A 25,431-nucleotide genomic window follows, 5' to 3' on the forward strand; every position below is an offset into this window, starting at 1 on the left:
GATCTCTGCTTTACCAGTATTTTCTTTTGCATACAGGGAATTAATTTAAATCCTGGTTAATTTTTTATGCAGTTCCAGAAGTGACAGATAGAAACAACAAAGCTCAGTGTCTCTTGTCCTCTCTTGAAGAGAGGCTTCAGATACAAATGCAAGATCCTTTATCATGCAACAAGTCAACAGAGAAGAGATGAGACAGTTTACTCATTATGAAATAGATTGTCTTAGAAATGAATTGGTGTATCAACAAGAAATACAGCAAATGAAAACTGTTAATTAATGGCTGCCGCTCTCTAAATGACAGTAATGCATTTGAGATGCCACTTACACCCATAATTTCAGAAAGAATATGGTACGGCACTTTGGATGTCACAGTGTTTCTAGGAAAGACCAATTTCCAAGATTAAAGATCTCAGTTACTTGGCTGCTTTTTAACACCCTTACATAGGGCTAGGTTTCTTAGAAAGATGCAGAGATGGTCTGAAGGCATTCAACAAATGCTGGGCCCTTTCCAGTATTGGCCTATGATTTAATGGAAAACGCACTTAGGGATAAGGAGCTTTCTATCTAGTACAGAATAATGTTTCTTTACAGTTGCGGTTTATGGCAACCCATTCCTCCCTGGCCCCACCCCCATCCCCCCACCTCCCTCCATTATTGGTTTCCCACGTCCTGCAAACTTAGTGAACAGCTTTCAGGCAGAATCTCTGTCCCTTATGCTGGTTTATGCTGATACTATTAACTTAAACCAAGCAATACCAAATGGTACCTTCTGAAGACACAGACTTATTTCTTCCCCTTTCAGGAGGGTTGTGATCTTTGTGCAGGGTGATATTCTTTGTCTCCCATTCTACTTAGTTGATTAGGCAAGATCATTGAATCATAGAATGGTTTGGGTTGGAAGGGACCTTAAAGATCATGTAGTTCCAACCCCCTACCATGGACAGGGACACCTTCCGTTAGACCATGATGCTCAGCGCTCCATCCAGCCTGGCCTTGGACATCCCCAGGGTTCCAGCATCCACATTTTCCCTGGGCAACCTGTTCCAGCGCCCCATAAACCTCACAGTAAAGAATTTTTTCCTTATATCTAATCTAAACTTACTCTCTTTCAGTTTGAATCCATTCCTCCTTGTCCTGTCACAACATGATCTTGTAAAAAGTCACTTTTTGTCTTGTAGGCTCCCTTCAGGTACTGGAAGGCCCCAGTTAGGTCACCTCTAAGCCATCTCTTTTCCAGGCTGAACAAACCCAGTTCTCTCAGTCTGTCTTCACAGAAGAGGTGCTCTATCCCTCTGATCATCTTGGTGTCCCTCCTCTGCACTCACTCCAACAGGTCTCTGTTCTTCCTGTGCTGGGGACCCCAGAGCTGTACACAGCACTCCAGGTGGGGTCTCACCAGAGCAGAACAGAGGAACCCCCTCCCTCACCCTGCTGCCCACGCTGCTTCGGATGCAGCCCAGGATACAATTGGCTCTCTGGGCTGTGAGTGCACATGGCTGGCTCATGTCCAGCCTCTCATCCACCAGCACCCCCAAGTCCTTCTCAGCAGGGCTGCTCTCAATCTGTTCATCCCCAGCCTGTGTTGCTGCTGGGTATTGCCCTGACCCAGGTGCAGCACCTTGTACTTGGCCTTGTTAAACCTCATGAGATTCCCATGGCCCCACTTCTTGAGTTTGTCCAGGTCCCTCTGGATGGCATCCCATCCTTCACGTGTGATGGAAGAAAAGGAAGAAGATACCTCATTGCTGTCCACAGGGGCCAATAGAGGAAATAATTAACACGTAGGCTTAGGTGTGTTGCAGAAAGCAAAGTGAACTTCCTTTTTCTGGTCCGCCAACACTCAGCCATTTCTCACTAGCTGTTTAGATATTCATTCATCAGATTCAGAAATGAGGCATTATAATAATGTATTGTGGCCAGTGCGTGTACATCACTTGATGAAAGAAACCAGCTGGGTCATATCAAACCAGATTTCCTGACATTTTTCAGGAAGGATTTCTTTTTTCTCCTGAAGTTATTATCCTCTTCAGGAAGCAGACAAAACAAAGATTTGCTGTGCAGCCAGGGGCAAATCTTACAGGATTTGTGCAATGCATGTAGTGTAATGACTGGGGAATGTCTTGGTAACCATGTTCTGGCTCTTTCTTGAAACAAAAGATTTGGCCTTTTGAAGTGCTGAAACCCTCTTGCAGGTTGACTTGCTTGGGAGAAATCCACTGTTTTCAAGGATTTCTAAGAAACTTCACTTGTGGGGGAAAGCAGTAGCAGACAGTCTGATTCACAAGAGACTGAAAGACATCCAGCTTGCAACAAAGCTGCCTTGCATGGCACAATTTGACATCTGTCCCCTCAAAGGAGACTTGCTACAAAAATCTCTAAGTATGCTTCAGGATCTGAAGATCCCATTTGGATACTACCATGCTAAGTGCTCTGTCATGCTAATCTGAAGAACTGGAAACAAACAAACAGAGCAAACAAAGAGAAACAAAATAAAAGAGACGGCAATAAAATCTCAGGAAAGTGTGGTGTGGCAGCAGTTACAATGTGCTGAATACACATGTTAAATTGTCTTCATTTTTATCAACTTTACCTGCCTTCAGCAAAAGCCCTCATTCAAAAGACTGGGCCAAAATTAGGCAGAAAGAGCCACCAATCTTTATTCCTAGATAATTTTCAAAAGAAAGTTTTACTACGGATATGAAGACATGAGTTTTGTAAGTCTGTGGATAAGAAAAAAAAATCCAGGCTGGTATCACAGACAAAATGTATTCCACACTGAATTTCTGGAATTAGAAATAGTGGAAAAAACACTTTCAGGAAGGAAGACAACCCCAGTTTGAATGGGGGAAGCATTATGCAACTGGAAGCATGAGTAATGTAAGTAGTGGCACCAATGGGATGCCTACAACTTCCCAGTAGATTCACAGCTCTCCATCTGCACCTTGAAGAATGGTGTATCAAGATATCCTAGGTGTATTAAATATATTATATTAAATATATCTGACACAGCATAACATTTTCAGAACATCATATAAATAAGGCAAAACCATTAGGTAAATCCTATACAATAATTACTGGAAACAGTGTGGAAAAAATCCCTTGTCATTCTTCTTCCCTAGACTCAGAAATAAACAGTTTTATAGTAGAACGAGGGAGTGATGACAGTCAAACATTTTGACTTGTCAGTGCAGAAACTTTTCAAAGACTCCCTCCTGATGTTTGACATGATAATACTCAAGATACAGAGATCAGCTCAATAACCCCAAAATATTTTGGGGAGAGATTTTATGACTTTGGAACATAACTACACTGAGTACTGTAACTTGTCTCCCCTTTGTGTGGAGGAAGGAATCTACATTTTACCATTGCTATAACTATGGTGAAATAATATTTTCTAAAATATTCTTGCAGGGGCACCAAATTGAACTAATATTCTGGGGTTGTCTTCTGTTGCACATCCCAGAGCCGCAGAAGGCAAAAGGCCAAATACAGTGTTGAAATTGCTTTTAGAGATAACAGCACCTCTTTCACCTGCCCTAAACAAATGATAAAAACTTTGTTAATAAAAGATGCATTTTTAACAGCCCCTAAATACTTAACAGCTGCATCAAATTTGGTCTTTTTAAGGCCAATTTGATCTGTTTGTCTGATAGGTCAGATAAAGAAGCCAATTCTTTTCAAAGAATATAAGATTTCTCAAGCTCACTGTGTGGACTTGTAGAGAAGAGGCTCTGTTAAGTATAGTCTTTTCCCTTGGGAACCACTATGATTCACTGAATATCACTGGCAAAGGCTTCATACCAGGGTCTCCACAGTGATCAGTGATTCTTTCCTTTTAATTCAAAACAGCAGTGAAAACTTCATTTCAATGAGGGCCAATAAAATCCTTTTTTGGTAAGGTAACAGAGGACACTCCTCAGGGCAGACTTGGTGTCATTTGTCACCTTCATTTCAGTGGAGCTGTTCTCTTGCATTACAACTGCAGAGGAAGACTCAGAATCCAACAACTTTGAGATCAGTCTGCATTTCCTAACTACTCATTTCTAAGTCAGCAGGGAAACTTCATTCTTTGGGAAAGGACAGCAGTGTTCTAAAGTGGGAAGGAACAAGTTACCAGGTTCATTAAGACATGCTGTGGTGTGCACCTTAAGGGTGCTCTGCACTCGAGCTCTTTGGAAGACAAAGATGGCAAGAAGTTAAATGTGTATGAATAAAATAACTTAAAAGCTTCAGTTAGTGGAAAGGTTCTTTTCCATATTTCTGCGATTAACCATTTACAAGGATCACATTATGGATGACTTATATAGAGCAACCTACTTTCCTCCAAAATCACAATTTGTCTAGAGGTCAATCTTGGTGTCCTTTATGTTCTTCTAAAAGTTTCATCATTCTGAAAGGCTCTGCAATATATAATGCCCACCCAGGTGAAAGCACTGACAAGTTGCCTGTGACAACTTGGCATATGGCAGCAATAGACACTTTTCTTAAGAAAACTCCACAGGATGAATTCTGGTGGAACATGGCACTGTCATGAAAGTAGCTTTGTCTTGGCTGTTCTAGTAGTCTGTACTGCAACTGTCAAAATAAAAAACCCACAAAGTCAGACTACAAGACCACCTAGGCCCAGCTCTTGTTGAACAGAGGTCAACAGTCCACGCCTAATAGACAAGTTAAAAATCAGAAAAGCCCATTGTGAGACTTCCCCAGAACAGTCATTTGAAAAGTCTTAGAAACTTCTGTTTTTCAGTTTTAATATTTAATATGCCCTAACAGATTACTTTTTCACGGATTTGTCTACTTGTCTTTTTGAACCACATACCCTTTTTTGTATCCATATCTTGTAACAAGAAATTCCACAGGTCAATTAAGTACATATTGTGGAAAAAAGTTAAAAGTTGCCATCTCATTTCCCCCCCACACTTTCTTCGTTTTTTTTTCTTTGAAACTTGTATCTGTTAGTTTCACTTGATGCTCCTACTTCTAGTGGGCATGATTGTGAACAACTTCTCCTTTTTCAACTTCTCCCTTACACACTTCCTTGCTCATCTCTTTTCCAATTAACCACTTTCTGCATGAAGAGAACTATGAACGCTAAGCTGTTGGTATAAGCAATCTCAGTTCTGTAAAGCTGAAAAAGGTTCTCCCAATGTTTGGTATAAACAAGGATTTCAGCTCTAGAAACATGAGGTTCTAGAAGGAAAGAGAGTCCAGTCCCAGATTTAAGTAAAGTTCAGAAGCTTCTTTTGGAAGAAACTTATGACAGAACCCCGGGAATAACGTGTTCAGAAAGGAAATAATTTGAAGAGGATCAATCAGCTATTTACTGCAACCAAAAAAATCCAACTATTTATACACCAGCAAATAGCCCATTCAGAACCTAACAGTGAGCCTAGGATTATCAGCAAATATAAGAACTGAGGGAGGAAAAAAGTCCTTGGCAGTTTTATCAACTAAACCTTAAAAAATAAAACAGAAGCCAAACTACTTTTGTTTCCAGCAAATAATCCAAAATTACTGGAGCTATTGTACTAGTACAATACAATAGTATTGTAAGGTACAGGCCTGAGAGAATGCATGCTGAGAATCCAAGTCTGTTCTGTAAAGTCATCTGTACATTAATGAGCTCCTCAGGTAAAGAAGAATGGTCTAGCACTGCCAGCCATTCAACTCCATGCATATAGAGAGTATCCATTGTGAGGAAAAGGCACAGAAGATTCCTACTAGTAAACAAAGGTCTTGATACCAAAACTTCCTTCCACAATGTGGAACCAGTATCAGAGATACACCTGTTGACCTTGCAGGTATCATAGTGAGGAGCATTTCCAACAAATCATGATTGTCCAAAAACATACCTAGTCTTGAGAATAGAAATTTCAGTACATCTTGTTGGCATCCAAGACTAAGTGGTTTGTCTAGGGTCACAACATGATCTCCCACTGATGGCACTCACATGCCTTGTGAGACTGTTTTAAAGGTCAAGATAAAACATGTTAAAGGGAAACTTGATACTTCATGTATTGAGCCCAAGTCAGCTCTTCTGAAAGGAGAGAATCTTATATCCCACCCCTTAATTTTTATGTCGTGGTATGCTCATCACCTGAACACAGCACAAAATGCTGTATGAACTCTTCATTACCTCAGCCTCCAGGACTCTGATGTGCACATTACTCCTTTCGAGAGTAACAAGCCTGATTCTCTGTCACTAAAACAGGCTCTGTAATTTAGACGTGATACAAACACCACAGAAAAGGGGGATCCTTTGATTACATTATTCACTGTTGCCACTAAAATAGATGCTGAATGATTTTGGGGCTTTCTACTGCTAATTTTCTTGCAGTGAAGAAGGACACTTTGATGGAACCATTGATGAATACAGAGAAAAAATAAACCACACTTGAGGATCACACTGCAACTATTATATATCCAAAATGGTTTGCTATTCTAGTTCCCTCCCTTGTAGTAGAAAACACTTCCTGTAAAATGCCTTCTCTCCCAAGATGGGTGGGAAACAGTTCTATGCTTGCCCACTGAATCTGTTAATTGCAGCACTCAGAGGCTTATGGAAAGGACAGACACGGAGATAGCAGAGCTGCGAAGTGACAAAATATATGTTACCCTTCAGTACACCATGCACAAAGACATACAGACTCCAGGCTGAAGAACACAGGGAGGTGGAAAAAAAGAGGCTGGAATCACAGAATTTGTTCCTGATTCTCTATTGCACGTGTTCCCAGTGTAACAGCATTTGTGTTCAGAGATGGGATCAGCAGATGCTCAAGACAAAGGAATACTGCTGTGTCCTTTCATGCTCTGGCTGAGCACATCCTGAGAATAAACAGGAATTCCAGGTCTAGGTGTTTGGCTTCAGGTAAAGGACCAGTCTTGATACTCCTGGGTTGGTTTTTTTAATTTGTCAGAAGCAAAGAAAAATTTTCTCAGGCAAAAGGATGCAAGTCTTCCCTGCTCCCGATGCTGACAAAGTTCATTCCCTCAAAATGAGGGTCTTAGACTGCCCTGTGCGTTTTCCTGAATATTTAAAAAATCTTAGAGATAGGATATTTAATATACTGATATTAAGCCATCACAGTTACAGATGTGGGGGTTGGCTACATCTAACATGCAATGCAAAGAAGTTCAGGAAAAATGTCTGTAACCAAGTTCAAATCATTATCCCAAAATGAGTGGGTGCAAGACTGGCAAAGGTGACAAAACAATTCACCTGTGTTCATAGTAAGGCAGCACTAACTGGCAATTTTCTTGACAAAGATGTAAGAATGTTGCTTCTGACAATGATTCCTGTAAGACAATCACCTTTCCTGAGCTAACTAAATCTCTGCCCTCCAAACCTCTCTACAGTTTTCAGTGATGGCTGTGATAACCTGAACCAACAAACTAGAGAACAAAAGCAGAGATGAGAGTTCCACAAGGATGTATATTCTACGGCTACTCAGTCCTGTAGATAAAGCTCAGTGGAATAAGGATAGCTCAGATACTTTGGGAGGAAGAAAGGAATGGAATTGTTATTTATTGAAGCTAAATCTTACATGGAAATAGCCCCTCCAACCAAGCTGGAGGCGATAGCCAATACCACACATAGCAGAGTAGGCTGTGAGAAGACAGACCCCAAGGTCTTGAAGCCCACCACTGCTAAGAATGTGTACAAGTCTGAAGTAACAACTTCTGCAACTAAATTTTCAGTAATCATGAGCCAACAAAAATGTGAAGAAAGTGAACATGATCATGACTGGCTCATGGAAATGAAAGATAAGCTAATGAAGGGAACAGCTGTACCACAGAGCTGCATTTTGGACAAGTGAAGTATTCAATGTGTCATATGAGTGAGTGTACCAGAAATAGAAAAATGCATGTTCTGTCCTATAAATTCATGCCTGAAGCAAGGGATGGTGAAACTAATAAGGTATGAACATAATTATTTAAACTTCTCATAATTTATCTGGTCTTGAGTGACAGAAAATATGTGGAATCCAAGAGTGAACACACATACAATCATTTCAAGAGAAAACACCTTCTCTCTCTGATACAGTTTCTTCTGTCAGCCCTTTGGGTTGATCACTATCTACTTGTCAACACATTAGAATGATCTCTTAATATCGACTGTACAAACCAGAAATGACAGGGGAATGTGGAGTAAGAAAAGAGATCAAACAGGATGTTGAATCCAATCTCTGAAGACTCTGATACAAGCAACAGGAGATTTTTTTACCTTTGAGAACTATCAATCACATCCTTTGCTGTTGGACAAGGCAGAAGTTGCAAAATACTGAGGTTTCCTTTAACCTGGCACCAACAAAGAGCCAGAGCTGAAGCTGCTTCCTGTTCATTTTAAGGATGGATGGATCTTCTCTCCAATACATTTTCCAGCTGCTGACATTGTTTTCTAACACAAGCAAACTAACTTCCATAGCACTAGGCAAATTTTAACTGGAGTGCTTCACCAAGACACTATTGTAACTGATAAGAGCCACCTGGGCCTCAGAGTTCAAGCTTGGGTCTGAAAACATCAGCCAATTTTAAAAGTTTACAAAGTCTAACCAAACAGAAATCAAAATACAAAATACGCCACACAGAATACAAGCATCCCACTGTGAAACAAAGACAGATTTTTAAATCCTGTCCAGTAGAACAACAGCAAATATTTTGGGTGTGTGAATTAATAACTGAAATTACAACCAAAACAAACAAATGAAATTACTTTATTTAAATGGATCATTTCTATGGCTCTGTGCCAAAATTCAAGATGGCAACCAACACAGACATCTCCAGTCGCATATTCTAATATTTTTCTCTGCTGATGGTTGCCATGTGATGAAAGCATGGAATCTTGGCTGTTACCAGACTAGAACAGACTGAAATGGCTGAGCAAATGAGACTTTATGTTCAAACCTGGACTTTAGGAAGAACAGCTGGAGGAAAGATCACTTGTCTTACAGAAAGATCTCACAGTTAGTGATCAGGAAGAAATGGAAGCAAGGGACCCAAAGACTCAGCAGCAGAAGCTTTTAGAAGCATTCATTCACCTCAGCTTGCAGGTGTATCACCACAGTCTGCTTTCACAGATGTTTAGATACTCTCTTCAGTGGGTTGCCATCTTATCAAGGCCTCCTCTTCTCTCTTTTTGGCTGTTATGGGAATGTGATGGTATGAAGTCACTGCTGCTTCTTCCTCTGTCCCATACATGAAGCAATGCCTGGGATTCCTCACCTGGTGTTCTGTGTTAATCCTTCTCTGCGAGCAGAACCTGGAAAAAAACCAAAGTTGTTTTACTCAAAGATTTTGAGTAATCATGGAGGACTGTTTTGTGGGAAAAACTGCTGCACTGCTCTGCAAATCTCAGCCATCACCAGAAACCTGGGCGTTCCTATCATACAACCTCTCTGCCATAATAGATGAGATCACAGACCAGGATAACAAAACCTAACTTAGTAAGCTACTATGTGAAAAAGTACTCTTGGTATTCCTCCTAAGCACCAGAATACCTTCTTCAGTCTCGCTTCTGACTCACATGACTCATCTCTTCACATGCACCTTCCTCTAAATCCTTCTCCCATATCAGTATGCTTTAGCTCTCTCTTTGGGTCTTTTACTCATTTGCTTGCATGGGAGTTTACTTCCCCACTCCAACACATACTGAGGACCTTGGTGCAGGAGAGACAGGGGTGTGAAAAGGTTGATCTTTAAAAGAAACAAAATGGGGATAAGGAATTTTTTTCCCCATTATTATAAAGATATAGTTTTGACTTCTACATACTGCAGCATTTTCCTTTTTAGGCACATTACAGGAAAATGTCAATGTCATCTTCACTTCTTTTACTTAAACATCCTTAGACAGACCTTTAAAAAGAAAAATCCAAAACACTTAGCAATGTACTGAGTTTATTTTGGACAGCTTGCATTTTACAGCTAATCTAGTAGGTAAAGCTTGTCCTGTGTATTTGGCACATCAGCTTGCTCCTAAACATGAGTGACATTTGTTGAGAGCTGTTTATTAAAAATAAAAAACCACTCTCCTTGAAAGTCCAGCATAGAGCCAAACATCACAGGGCACAGAGGATCTGGAAAGATGTTTAGAAAGTGGAATTGCCAGCTATGTCACTGCACAAAAAGTTTGGAAACTGAATTAGGAACCAAACTGCCAGCCATGTGCATTAAGATAGGATACCAGTCCAGAAACTTATCCCTTGTCAGTGTGCTGAAATTAAGGAAACAAAGGCACGTGAGAGAGGCAGCCAATTTCAACCTCATTTTCCTGTTTTGAAGATGTTTGAGCCTTCCTATTTCTACACAAATGCATAGCACAGTTTGTCTTTTCTCACAAACTGAATTTAAATCACTTTCCTTGAGTTCTTGTATGATTACCTTGAGAACTCCGCACAAAGAGGCGCATTCCTATGTCTACAAGTAAATATGTAAAGTTCCTAACAAGAATGCAGCTCATTGCCAATTCAGTAATTTCATAAATATTAATGTTTATAATTCTCTGAAGTTTTATCATTTCAAAGCTATTTCACCTCCTTGTAGTTGAGTAGATGGAGGTTCTGGTTGAGTAGGGGGAACAGAAAAAGAGCTCATTCCTGACATGAGCCAACATTAAGGGTCGATTCTCTCCAGTGATAAAGAGTCATTGCAGTGAATCACCACATCCAACAGAATGAGCTTCCTTTATTCTCTGCCTGCCAGGAGGTATCAAAGTATCTGCCCATATGTCTGTCCACATGTTTACACACTATTATGTCATCCATGACTGCACCTCAAAAACTCAGAACAGTCACAGTGGGAAGAAAAGGATTACCTCCATTTTATGGATATCATTCTGAGTCACAAGAAAATCACAGAAGTTGCATGAAGTCATTTAAGAGATATCTCTGCACACTAAAATTCAGTGCCATATAGACTTTCCCAGCACAGATGTACACAGCCTTGGTCACAACCCAGCACCTAATCTACTGTGCTTCCAAGCTGCAGGAATAAGACAGAGAAGAGCACAAGGCTAGATAACAGTACTTGGTCAGGGACCCATACTAATATTTTTTACAGCTAGTTTGGACTGTTTCAATTTACCCGCAGAAAGTTTGTGGGAGAACTGAGGAGCATATTGAAGTCTCCTGAATCTAGTGTTGAAAGTGGAACTTTCTTTCTCCCTGAAAAGCTAAGATTATCCTAGAAATTTAGATTTTTTTATCCCAGAGTGAATTTCTAATCCTAGAATGATGCCCAGCATTCTCTTGATAATATACAGTATAACTAAGAAAGGCAATAAATAAATGGGGTTTATTTATATCCATGGGTGACTGACACTAGCAAGCCAGGACAGCTGACAACAGAAAGCCAGCCTTCCCTCCCCGATATTTTGGGCACAATTTCAACCTGACTTGCTGGACCAGGAAGGCAAGGGAAAGCAGCAGTTCCAAGTCATGAAAATTTTCTCGTGGGGAGGTGAGAGAGGTGAGAGAGGTGTGGGGAGGTGTGGACGTCTCTCTGTGTGGGGGGAGTGTGATGTGTATGTCACGAACAGTACATACAACTGTATTCCAGAGAAGTCTTCCTGAATGAAAGCAAGCAGACTCATTGACAAGTAGAGAAATACCAGTGGAAGTCAGCATGAGCCTTCCTGCTCCCCATGTTAAAGACACTGTGCCACACACTCATCCCAACTGCTACTGCCCTTCTGTACTTGACAGCCTTCTTTCTGATTTCTCTTACTCACCTTCCTACTCCCGCGTTCACTGTGGCTCTCTCTTCTCTGGCTTTTCCTCACATTTAATTTCATAACTTCAGACACATGTTTTACCCTATTCACACACATTTTGGCTTCTATTTTTAGGCTCAATAAAATAACGTCAGATTAAACCAAAATCCAGTTTGGATGGGCAAAGCCATCCCCTCTATAGGTAGCTTAATGCCAAAGGACCAGATGTGAGACAGAAGCAGCCAAAATATTATATAACCTCTCTGAAGTCTTTGCACACCTGAACTTGAATGACATTTCCAACACAGCAAGGAAACACAGGCAGTTCGCCATCTCCTCACTACTGAAAACAAGCAATGCTCAGCCTCCAGTCAGGCAAAAATGCCAACTGCTTGAAAACATTACTTATCCTGCTTTGGAGTTTGTCAGAGGCAAAGGCTCCTAAAATTCAAGCTGGGTTCTAGCTCTTAGACAGGGAAGCCAATTTCTAAAGACTGTTCTTTCCTTTTTCTCCTGCTTTCTCAGGAAAAGTCCTGAGACTTGGAATGTCCTTTCAGTGGCATGAGATCGGTAGCAACAGGAAAAAGCTCCTTTCTTTCATAAAAGAAAAGCAAAAGGTTGAGTAAAGATGTGAGAGGCAGGTTGCTCTCACAAGGAATAAATGTCATTTCTCATGATTTAGCAGTGAACACTGACCCTCAGCTCTGAGAGGCGATGGCTGCGTTGGATATTATCTTCTTAACATCATCTGAGAAGGGCCTGGAATGCTGCTTCTGGCAGCGCTTTACACTCTGCTGAGACATAATGAGACTTAAATGCACTTTTCTCAGAACTGGATAAACTCAAACACAGTCATGTCCTGTTGATAACTTGTATCTATTTTAAAGGTACTTATTTGAAACATCAATATTTGCTCATTGTTAGTCATAAGATAATGGTTCCCTTCCCCTCCAAAGAGTACTAAGAAAGGGGGTAAAAAGAAAGTCTCTTCATCCTTCTCCTTTCCCTTCTAGCCCATCTGGTACTACAGGTTTGTGTGTCATTACCCGACCTGGGACTGATTCATCAGCTAAAGCAGGTAGTAAAATTTTTCCCCCCCTTCCTGTTTGCCCTCTTTATAAAACTGTGGAAGTCAGTAGGGGTAAGAGACTTATTCAGGATGTTTCTGTGATGCATAAAAAATACCAATGGCTTTAGGAAGATAACTATAAGAACAAATGTGCAACTAAATATCCTCCATTGTAACTGATTCTTTGCCCTCCCAAAAAGGGAGGCACAATAGTAGGATTCAACTTAAGCTCCGCTGCCTTCCAAAATATGATAAAAGGGACCAATTCTGCTCCTCAATGATCCTTTCTCTGCATGGAGACAGCATTACAGAGAGATACTGAAAGAACTGCTGTTGACAAAGGCTGTATGCAGGGTGAGAGGCTGCACCAGAAAAGTTTGTTGCAAAGTGCGGGGTATCACATGGGAGCTCCCTCTTCAATGATCCACCCAGAGCTTCTCAGTCAGACAGATGGTTCTGAAAGGATTTATGGGCAAGAGCTCATCATGACTCCATTCCCAGACTAGGATAAGTAATGAGGTGACATCAAAAGTTGCTCTTCTGTGTCATAAGATACCTTGTGCCTGAGCAGTCAAAGTAGTCTGAGGTAGAGGTTACTCGAGGTGCCCATTTGAAGGTCATCTTTTGAAGTGAAGACCATTTGTGCAGTCAGTCACAGCAACAACAGAGAGAACCAGGAGGGTGGCAAATGAAGTTTGGAATTAACAGGATTAGTGAGAGGGAGGAGGCGTACCAGCAATGTGCTGTGTAGAAACCTGAGTGATTTCTTTTCCCAGCTGCTCCTGATGAAGGATTTGGACAGTGTAGTGAGACCAGCTGAAATCATAGTCAAGGTTCCTCTTGGGAACGTGGTAACAACATAAAAATAAATACATTGGTGTTCAACAATCTACTGCTTTCCAAGGCTGCAGGGAACCTGGCAGAAGCTGAGGAAGCCTGGACAAGGCTGGGCAGCTGGGAATTCCACCCCACTGTAACAAATGGCTGGAAGTCTGACACAGGCCACGCACAGTGGTAACAGTACATTTTACATCCCATCCCCACCCTTTATGCTCCAAGAGAGTTGAGAGATTCTGGCTGATAAAAGAATCTCCAAATTCCACACCTTTTTTTTTGTTTGTTTAGATCTGGCAAAAAATATGCAGTGATTGCATGTGTCTTGTTTATATGCCTGCTGTGTTTACTTGCCTTGCTTTTTTTCTGGGCCGGGACAATTCTGAAGCTTGTACTTTTGCATACCTGCCAAAGGAATCTAGAGAGGCTGCATTTCAAGAATAATGTTCAAGCAGTGGGTAGACAGCAGCCAGCCAAGATTTAGCATCTCCAATGCTATCTCTAATTTCAGGTCTCCAGTAACAAGACATATAATAAAATGACCTTGATCTTAAGGTCCATACAATAATCTTGGATATAAAAAACTTCAGAAATACACCATCTACTTGCAGATTTTCTGTAAAATGAAAAAAATCTGGAGCATGCTAGATGGTGAGAAGAGTAAGTACAGAAGTGCTCTTTACAGTCACTAGGTTACAAGCAGGGTCCATTCATTGCTCCATACTGGACCACACTGCTTGCACACTCATCATATTTGGATGGCATTCAGACACTGCTCTCCACCTTAGCCTAAAGGATATCACTAGAAATTGAAGAATAGCAGCCTGCCTTCTACAAGGATTAGATCCAAACCATTTTATTAATCCCCATATTCTTCAACTAGTCTCTTGGCAGTTCAGGATCCAGTTTTAAGCCCTTACAGATGATAACACATTTTATTTCAAAGAGTTGCATACTTTCAGGACTTGGCATTCACACAGATACGGGGGCAGGTGAATGTCCAAAATAAACAGACAACTGTTCATCACCCTGCAACTAAGCTCAGATACAGAACTGAGAATCATGGGGAATAAAATCAAGTCTGTACCAACTAGCTCAAGAAGTTTCATCCTGATTGCAGATTGAGTTTTGACACTCCCTTTGTGCATCAAGTATTCTCAAGAGAATTAAAATACAAATAAATTAGATTTGGACTCATGTTTTCAACCAGACTAGGTAGAGATCCAAGATCCAAATAGATCCAAGAGATCTAATTCATGCATCCATTTGCACGAATTAGCGGTCTTCACTGTCAAACTTGAAATGCATATTACTAATTTTTACCTCCCCTAATTCTAATGGTTTTTTTCTCCTCTCAGCAGACACAGTGGAAAAGTTATGTGGACACTAGTAATATAAACATCAGCACAATAAAACTGCATTACTGTTAATCAGTCTGATGATGGAAAGATGAAGGTCCTGTCAAGTTTGGATCCAGGCATCAGTCTTGCTCAGTTTTAATCATGATTCATATTTGTTTGTAATTATATAGTTTATTAGTACATTATGTTTCTGTCATAGCAAAACAGAACCCCAGAGGTGTTCTGTCTTCTGAAGCTTTGAAAATAAAAATGTCACAAACTCTCAAGAAGCTGGCAGCAAATAAAGGAGAAAATCCTGTTCTTTAACACAGGTGTCACTCATACAGCAACTCAACAGTTGCTGTTACCTTTGGAAATCAAACCAAATCAAATAAAGTCAACTTGAGTGTCTACTCTACAGATGCACTGAGGGGTTAACTATACTTTCAGATTGTTCCTGTCTCCAGGCTCCTGAAGACAAGAGTCCAGTTCAGGAACAGAGAAGCTTCTTGGGACTATGCTGTTATACTTTCATAAAGTGCTCTTCATCCTCTAGTCTCCCCAAGATCTCCTTTGTGTTAGCATTTTCAAAAATGAAAAATAATAAATAGAATTAATTTCTAACTTTGAGATTGACACATAACCACAAAAATTCCTTGATGCTTCTTGCCAGCTTGTTCAAAAGCTAAATTCTGGTGGAAAAATGACATCTTTTTTATCTAGATCTTCACTTTCTAGAGAAAACAAATTCACACACTATTTACCTAATGCCACTAGAGAGGAATGAAAAATAAACCAGCAAAACATGGAAAAATGTCTCCAAACACCTTACATTCTTAAAATATACAGTAAAACAAAAATGACCAGCCTGATCATCATTTGAACTAAAGCACAGCCTCCATGTATCAAGCACAGCCTCCTAAACACAACCCAGACCTGAACAACCAACCACAGTACTTACCTTAGCTGTACTCTGAAGAAGACTTTGAAAAGAGAGCTGATTCCTTAATTCAAAATCACCCTGTTTCAATAATACTAATTGAATTGCTAAATTCCATGAAACAGGAAACAATCGGTGTAATGCTGAGGGACCCTCAAAGTTAACACAGAATAAACAAAGCAGTGTTGTATATATAAATATAAATAATGTAAATATAAACAATGGCTATATTTTCAGAAACCCACTAGTGGCTGGGTGTTTAACTTCAGTTGAAAAATCAGGTCACAAGCATTTTGAATGTTCCCTAGAGGTAGTAATTCTCAGTATTTCTTTATTAGAATAAATCCTGCTAAACTTTCACAGATTCTGGTAAGAACTGGTCTCTTCAGACACTACAAATAACCTTCAAATGCTATCTTGAGTTATGAGGCTCTCTGCCCTCTCTCTCATTACACCAGTGACAGACAGCTCACACAACTTCTGCCTCTCTATGAAACGAGGATGAGTCTACTTTCATTGTACTGGTGGCTTGTTTCAGAATCCTGAGCTACCTTGCAGAAATGCTGACTTTTGTTTTTCCTTTTATTTCAGAGGATCTGTTCTCAAGAGCCTGAGCCCACCGCACAACAGCATCTACAACTGCTGTTCTACAGTTGCAGCACTAACCACTAGTGAACTGTCTTCTGGACAGTCTAGTTAAAAGTTTCCATAGTGGCTGGCTGTCTCTTCCACTGAGCATCATCCTGGCTTAAGCTAAGATCACTTGTGACACCTTTATGCTTCTTCTCCAAAGAGCCCCATAACTATTCTCAGATAGGCTGTTAGAGGAGGTCTATTCAAGCTTCTCAGACATTTTTGAACATTCGTGTGCATGTGTTTATACAGAGGTTCCACCTGATTCCTCTTTTATATCTGCAGTTTTTCACAGCCTTCTATCTTTAAATGCTTGCAATTTATTCTGTGATTTGCTCTATGACTTGTGTGTCCAACCTCTCTAGCTGGTATCTAGGATACTAAATACATGTGAAACAGTAACCCCAAGTAAACTGCTGCTGAGGGGAAATCAGGGCCCTAGTGTAAGCAGTCAATGGAGAGAGTGAAGAAGAAAAACAGCTGTTCCTGCAGCAAGGACCAGAGTAGCTTCTGAGACACATAAACTGGGCACAGCAGCCTCTGACACATACCAGTGGCTTGGTGCAAAGCTGAAGAAAGTATCATTCCCCAGTTTCCAAGAACAAACATTTTGCTCTAGTTAGTTTAATCACCACAATATTTAACGCTATTCTTGGAGCTAGGCACCTCTTTTAGCAGCAAGGAAGCTTTGAGGGACCCACCCACCATGGTTCTACTAGCCTACCCCTAGTCAAACTTGGGCTTTACCTAAGCCCTTATACTGTCAGCTGAACAGCAGGCTGTTTCAGCTTCAGAGAGGGTAGTTTAGCACAGTGCAGCTAGACCAGTTCTACAGAAGGAAACGTGAGCTGAAGTTCTGAGTTCTCACTGGATTACAAGTATTCACAGAGAAGTGACTACCCTGAACTTTACAGTTGTGATCTAGCCTGTATTATTCCTCCAGCTCTGGCTGTTGCATTCCATCATTAACACTATCAACCGTCCTCATGCATGCCCTAAGTATTCACAGAAATGGGAAAGGATAGCAAAATGCTACCTACAGTTATCATGGACACACATAAGAACAGTATCCAGAGGAGATGGAGAGATTCTCTTGGAAAGGTTAAAATTACAGGGTGGCACCTGTGACAGTGCTCTCGAAAATGCAAAAAAGAAGGCAGATACTAGCACACAAACACCTTCATGTAAATCCGCTCAGCAAACCAGTTTGGTCAATATATTGAGAACTTAGTTTTTACATTTAGTTTTAAATTTATCTGTAACCTTGCTTTATATACTGTACTAAAAACTTAAGTTGCACTATACAATAGACCAAAACTTTTGATTCAGCTATACATATACCACAGGGTTGACATAATTTTTTTTTTGATAATCCCATTATATGCCAGAGTACGCTGTCACATTCCAGTGTACCATAGGGTGTTTTATACTGACTGTGGCCATTCACCCTATAAAATTTCTGATAGGATAACTAGAGTTTTTGGCAGGTGCTAAAGTGTGGGAGGCAGTTTGGAACTGTACGTTAAGTGCATTAGCTGAATGTTTGTGCTGGAGGATCAGCAAAAAAATCACTGACATTAATAATGGAAATGTCATCTTTTAAGTTTCAGAGATAAATATCCAAGAGATGAACTGGGTAGTTCACCCCTCCACAGACTTTTCTTTCAGCCTCTGGAAACACAAAGATCACTGCATTAGTGACACTCAAGTCATGTTTTCACAGTTTCACTGCAAAACAGAAGGCCAGAAACATAATTTTTCAAAGCATTCTGGAACATAATCTGTCCATATATTCCATTACAGCTCTATCACAAATTACTCTGAGCCATGGGTAGTATGGATTTATCAAGACTATGCTCTACTTGCCAATAGGTCTGCACCAATGAAAAATTGATTGGGCTCTCATTTGCTGAGAACTTAACAGTAGACAAACCCGTTTGAATTAATTAGCCACTAGGGAATGATGAAGATTTGATTCTGTAACTCTCAGTGATTTTCTATCAGATACTTTCACCTCTACTCATTGACTTCACTATGCAGCTGATTCGTAAGTCTCAGCTATGTCTTTCTGGACTAAGAGCTTTTCTGCAAGACCAAAGAAAAATGTAAACAATGTCCTGGCCCTTTATTACAGGCCAAGCTTAAACAACAGAGCATCTTGAGCCAAAGCCTAAAGCAAAAAGGTACCATTTTAGCCAAGGTGCTTTTTTTTTCTCCCCTAGCCACATTTAAGGGGTCTTCCAACTCTATGAAACTCAGCCTTGCTCCCTTCTGTTTAGTCTTTATAATCCTAGGGGGTATAAATTCCCTTCACAGCTGAACCCAGATTGTTACCTAAGAACCACTACATGCAGAGGAGGCAGCTGTGTTTCTTCTCGATGAGAAAGTTTTTCCCCTGCCAGTTCTTGAAAAAGATGAAAGCATCCCAGCATGCCCACCCCCACTTTCATGGTCTTTGGCACTGTCACTCACCTGTGGAATATGTCCCTGGCTCAGAGGATGCAGCACTGTGAAGGCTGTTCTGGAATCCGTTCAGTTGCTTTTCAGTGGAAGTCACCCTAAGAGGTAAAACCATAAAATTAGACAGAGGTAAGAAGTGATACAGAAAGGAAGAATAAAAGTCTCAAACAAAAAAAAAAAAAATTTCCTCTAGTTTACATAATCTCACTGGGATTGTAACCATGAAGCTGTGCCTGAACATGGTATGAAAAAGGGAGTGACAACAACTGACTCCACAGAAGCAGAGCAAGACAAATGAACAGTCAAGCCACCAACACTTAATTGTCTCACGTGCCTTGGAAGCTGATTCTGGAGAATAAAGAAGATAGTAAATTGTATTGGACCACCAACATACATCTCAACTAGTAATGCTGTGGTCATCTAAGTCCAATGATTTGAATTAAAGTGATTTAGCAACTGTTGCACAGAAATACACATGCTGTCAAAACATGCTAAATTCAAGAGTTAAGTCTTTGCATCCTGCCTCAGCAGAGAGAGCTCATTTAGCCAAGACTTCTCACTTATCTTGGAAACTGAGACACATGGGATGCATCTAATTTTCAGAAATCCAGTGCCGTTCCTCAAGCAGACACCTTATACAAATCCTTCTGCATTCATCTCAGCACTTGAGTTACAGCAAAACTATGTTTTGTAGACTATAACTGCACTTACTCTAATTTACAAAGTTTCATTACCAAATGAAATGTACCATGTTCTCCTACATAAAAATTGGGTCGACTCACAAGGGAAGGGCAAGCCATACAGCTGCAAGCATCTATTCTGTCCTTAAAAATCTATACAATTATCCATCTATTCCTGGTTTGTCCTCTCCTCCCTTATTCTTCCTTGCTTTTCTTCCTTCCTGCCCAACTCATTTCTAATCACTCCAGACTTCTGTGTGTACACTCGTCTCTGCCAGAGTCCTCCTTCACTCATTCAGCTCTGCATTGTTACAGTTGCTGTCAGCTCTTCCCCACAAGAGCACCATAATCTCCAGTCCCCATGGGATGCCCTAACAACTAACAGACTGTTATTCACTGTTTAAATTATAATTCGCTGTTTAAACGTGCAGATTCTATGGTTTTATCTGAAACCTTCTGCTTCCAGATTTCAAGGTCAGCAAGTTGCCAGTAACCCAGGTGTTCCTGACAACTAAAAGGTCTCAGGGATTCCTGAATTTTATCTCAGTTGGATTTCAGTGAAATAAATTGGAGTCCATACATGAAGGGAAAGGGGTGCAGATACATTTACATACCACAACCCCTTACTTCAGTCAGCCTTAACTGGAAATGCTATTGTCAAATGAGGTGCCTCTTTCTATGTTTATTGTCTCTTGGAGAGAATTCTGTATCTGTACTTATGGGGGTTTTTGTGCTGATACTGCATGGTCCTTCTGGGAGCTGAGAATCCAGATAGATCTTTATGCTTCTTACATAGAGGTTCCAGTCTCATAACTAGCTTGCCCACTTTGTTAACACAGCACAACTGACAGCCAAATCCAGCTCACCCTTCTGCAGGTAGAATGCAAGTCGAAAAAGTAATCAAGAATGCCATCAAGTACAACAACAAAAAAGCAAAACAGGGAATAGTCACACTTCTATCTTATTGTTCAGAGAATTTCTTTACCTCTACAGACTTGCCCTTCTTCTCTGCCTGCCCACAGTGTACCTTGATTCTTGCAGTTTCAACAGTCACCTCATTCTGAGAGCTCGTTCTCAGCTCTGCTCCTGGGATCTCCCACCACGCTAACCTCACTCCCTCGTACTCTTTGTGCTGTCCTGAAGGAAGCTTCAGTGCCAGAACATATTCTCTGTTTAAACTGAGTTAATCCCTTTCCACTTTCTTCCTCCTTGGGTTGGCTGAAATCCTACTGCCTTTTCTCAGTTTCTTACTTTTAATGCCTGTGTTGTTTTTGCTTCCACTTCTCCAATGTAATCCATTGTTATGTTCTCCATTTCTTCTTTGATATTAACAAAATCACTATCCCAACCATCCCCTCCGTTCAAATATCTGTCATTGCTCTTTTCTATCTCCTATATAGCTAACTTCTCCTTGAAACTGATACTGCCTTCCTTAATTTAGGTACTAGACCAGCACTAAGCTGCCCAGCCTTGGACTGCAAATTCTGTTCCATAGGTGAAAGAGAAATACTTTTTTGACTGAATTTTCAACACCTTTGTTTTAACAACCTGTTTCTTGGATGCTACAGATGCATCTAAATGTCCAGTGGAACCAGACAGATCTGACACTAACACATTCACATCACCAAAAGCCCAGGTTTGACAAGAGGACAGCAACAAATGTAAAGACCCAGAGCCAGGGAGGCTTGCTCCTCTTTGTTGTTCTTGGACAGGGTACCCCTGCATGCATATCTGTGTGTATGATCTGAGGCTAGCCAAGGGCTACGAGCTACAGGTCTAGTGAGCCCAGCTGTGTCAGGGTGTTAAATCACGGCATGTCTCTCAGATGCACTGCTTTCACTGCCAAAAATGTCCAAGGGTCAGGCAGCCTGATTAACCCAGATATTCAGGAGCTGAAAAAACAAGCGTGCTGCAGTACAGCAGCAGCAAAACAGTCAAAGGGGTTCCAGGAACCGTTACGTGTGTGTTCTGCTGCCTGTCCTCTCTTCACTCAACTTATGTGTGTGATGTACCCAGCCCACTTAAGACACTTCACACACGGGCAAGACATGATACAAAACAGAACCATAGTGTTTTACAGGCCTTGCTCTGTGATCATCATCTACTTTTGGCACATTTGCTAGGCTTGGCCAGTGCATCCTAGAAAAGCTGGCTACTTCTTTGTCAAATTGCAGACAGGACTCCTCCCCACTCTGGGATAGATTTCCTGAACCCTGGAGAAATGCATCCCCTCTACCCTATTTCTGTTCTAGTTACGATAGAGAAGAACTCTGGCTCTTCTATTGCTGGCACCATGTAAAACAAGAGAGAACAAGTTAGAAGGATTTTTGTGCTGTGGTGGTGGGACTTGAAAGGAATATTTATTTCAAAAGGCTTCCTTAATAGAGTTGTTATGACATTTACAGAGATGTTCAGTACAAGAAATTATGCCATGCTGATCAATATCCCCAATAGTTTGTAATGTTCCAGTAAACTTGGTGATCTTCTCGGTCTCTCTTTGATAACATCTCAAACAATATGCTCCTTCTCGCTACCTAGCATTTCCTCTCCTTATATACAGTGGTCTAATATTGACAGATGAATTTTTCTGAGACATTTTCTTTGACTGATGGTTCTGTTCACACGTTGTTCAAAGCCTTGTTCTTCTTGATGCCGTCACAAAGAGAAGGTTTCTGAAAAGCTACTATGTGAATGATAGCACAGGAATGTGTATTTATTACGACTGAGTCATTCCTAAAAGCAGAAAGATATTTTATCTACCACCTGTACCAGTGGTGAATAGTTGAGCTAATATATTTTTCTACTTTACATGTTGTCATCTGTAATGTGAAGATTCCATACACCAAATACTGCTTCCAGTGACATCTGCTTCATTCCATAGCTTATGAATATTGTATCTGTGATGTCTATCTCAAAATATCAGCAGGTCTCTTCATGGTTCACAGACCTGTCAATAGTAGTGGCAACATGAGGAGTGGGAAAGGCCCAGTCTGACTGGGAAAGAAAAAAGAGCTTGTTGTGTCAGCTGTTCAAAAACTATCTGTTAGTGATACGAGCACATTTAACCAAAATGATGGAATCTTGTGAGACCATTTTATGGGACTATATTTCAGCATAGAGCTGCATACTAAACCATTTCTCCCAGTTACTCTTTTTCCACACCTTAATATAGGCCCCAGTTTTCCACTCTGTTAGTTTAAGCAAGGAGTCTGCTTTGGACACAATCCATTATAAAGTCAACCTACCACCTTTTACAAAAACAAGAGAAGCCAGGAATTGAAAATACAAGCCTGAATTGTCTGGCTGTTCCATTACTTTTTCCTTTATGTTTCAACCAGGGAAGTGTCCAAGTTACTAGATAGTTTTTGAATTAGTCAGTAATGTTCATCTTTAGCATCTCATTCTGTTTGTAGTTGAGTTTTCTACTTCTTGTTCCTTCCTATTCTGGAAGCCACATGTGCTGGCTGGGAGAGAATTGATAAAGCATGCAAGGAGGAGATAGGTCAAAGAGACAAAGTTGATTTTAGTTTTTTCATCATAGTCCTGTCTCTGGAGAAATTCTAGAAACAACTTTTAAAATATGATCTTTATTAAGATGTGAAACAAAGGCCAGTGAAAGAGAAAACAGAAATAAGGTCTGGCTTACTAAAATATATGGGGGGAGAAAAAGAGACATGGGAGCTTTAACAAGAGAATGGGATGAGTTTCAGTGAGTCCTGTAGAAATAATACATAGATCTAAGATCCGCTTTGAGGAAAGAGATCAGGAACACAGCCAAGAAGTATTAGGGGGTGAGAGAAGGCAGCAAATCAAAAGTGACCTGACAGACAAATGAAGTAGCCAAGATGATGTTATGGAGAGGGATATTTGCCATGTCATAACCTAAGGATATGGTAGTCTCACACCAGAAAAGTGCAGTTTTGGATGCCACAGTCCAAGCACTCTGACAAACTGAAGAAAATACAGTAAATTCAAGACAATTAAGGACTTGGCAGGTAGAACTACTATCTGAGGTTAACAAAACCTCAACAAGTCTAAGCAAAATTAGGTTATTCCAAAAAGTAAAGGATATTCAGAAGATGCAAAGTATTTACATGAGAAAGTGTTTAGGGTTCAGGAAGGCGGAACAAGGTACAACAGGCTGAAACAAAGGAAAAATTCAGATAGGACATCAGGAGAAACTAGCTGATAGAAAGCTTGTCTAGATTCTTAAATAGACTTTTATAGCACACAGGAGAGTTTCTACCACTGGAATTTTTTGAAAGCAGACTACACGATGTGTCCGAGAATACTTTGCACAAAATTATCAGGGACTGTAGAAAACAGGCTGGTGCATGCAAGACATCTTTTTCTTCTCTAGTCTATATTCCTTTGACAGAGAGACTTTTCTCCATTCACTCCCCTCTGTAGATGTGTATCTGGTCTTCTCCTGACAACAACGAATGGCTTAAATTAGTCTGAGACATAGCAGTTTTTAAATGATCAGCTCTCAGTATGCTGGAAATATAGCTAAGCACTGCTGTTTTCCATGTAAGTGAAAAAATGTAACTGCAAGATCCCATGAATGGCAAGAATGGGTTTGGAGCCTTGTGCTGGAGACTGAAAGGCAACTTGGAAAATATTTCCGGAGCGGCTCCTTGCAGCCTTCAATACTTGGATTAGTTTTCTGAAATTCTGAAGGAATCTTTTGCTTTTTTTCCCCCTTCTGTGCATTTTTGGTGCTGAACTTTTTCCGGTTTTCCCACACTCCTGCCTGTCACAGAGCAGAAACCACAAAAATGCAGCAAAGTAAAGTCTGTCCAAGGAGCTGCAATTCCATCTCACAAGGATAAACATTTCCTTTGCCAAGAAGTGAGCACAGCACACCGGCATCTTCAAATACACATCCCTGCTGCCCAGCAGAGAATCCCACTGACACAGCCTGTCACCTGTACTAGCAAGAGCCACCCAACATGAAAGAAATCAGATAGCAAACCTACCATAACATACCTGCCAGACCTGATGCTCACATCTGCATTTGCTGAGTTGACAAAATTTACTAACATCTTGTTTTCTTTTTAAATAGTTTTGGGGGATTAATTCTGTGTGCTATCTCTTAAGATAGCAAGAGTACAGGGAGCAAATACACAAACTTCCCCAAAGTAGTTCTGTCCAAGTTCCTTAAATATGCCCTGCAGTTCCAGATTTGATTCACACACACTGACTGCATCTTCATAAGGTGTCTTTCATCAGTAATCTAAAACTAAAACTTCTCTCTTTAAACAGGAAGTGAAAACAGGATCAGGAAACCTCACAGGAGCTTGCTCTGAAAGCTTTACAACTCTTCTGGCTGTAGAGTAAGCACAAGGAAGGAGGATACGAAAGCAATTTTTCAGGATCAAACAAGTCTGAGGATATATGAGGAAAAACCTGATGAAGGATTTAGACTAAAGCAGCTCTGCCATTTAAGAGGAGATAAACAGAGTTGAGGAAGCTGAAAACCCAGAAGTGTTGCTCACATTTTCTCATAATGCACAAAAGAGAAGACATAGCAAGGAATAGAAAGGAAGGAAACAAGGAAACTTACAATCAGTAAGCAACATTTCATGGTGAATATTTTTGTTTGCTTTTAAAGATAACACTTGTTTTTAAAGATAACTGTCAAATCCATCCACTTACCTTAGAATAGCAAGCACTATATAACTAAACGCTTACTAAAAGTTAAAAGAAGGATTTCTACAGTTAATGAGAAAAGCTATCATTACATCAGGCACAATATAAACATTTCA

The 25,431-nt window shown here is 40.4% G+C and overlaps 1 protein-coding gene across 8 annotated transcripts in view; it reads right to left on the minus strand.

The window, feature by feature from the left end:
• Positions 1–8,695: 8,695 nt before the first annotated feature.
• TTLL5 (tubulin tyrosine ligase like 5) overlaps positions 8,696–25,431 on the minus strand; it is a 126,938-nt gene continuing 110,202 nt past the window's right edge. For 7 of the 8 annotated variants that reach the window (XM_032113471.1, XM_032113476.1, XM_032113469.1 and 4 more), the window contains 2 exons: positions 18,996–19,081; positions 8,696–9,259 (listed from right to left, as the gene is read on the minus strand). In XM_032113471.1, the coding sequence (XP_031969362.1) occupies positions 9,219–9,259; positions 18,996–19,081 (127 nt within the window). In that variant the 3' untranslated portion in view covers positions 8,696–9,218. Of the gene's footprint in view, positions 9,260–18,995; positions 19,082–25,431 lie in introns of those variants that run through there. The other variant, XR_004241067.1, reaches the window with a different exon arrangement.

This window comes from Corvus moneduloides, chromosome 6 (genome assembly GCF_009650955.1).
Source record: "Corvus moneduloides isolate bCorMon1 chromosome 6, bCorMon1.pri, whole genome shotgun sequence".
Classification (NCBI taxonomy): domain Eukaryota; kingdom Metazoa; phylum Chordata; class Aves; order Passeriformes; family Corvidae; genus Corvus; species Corvus moneduloides.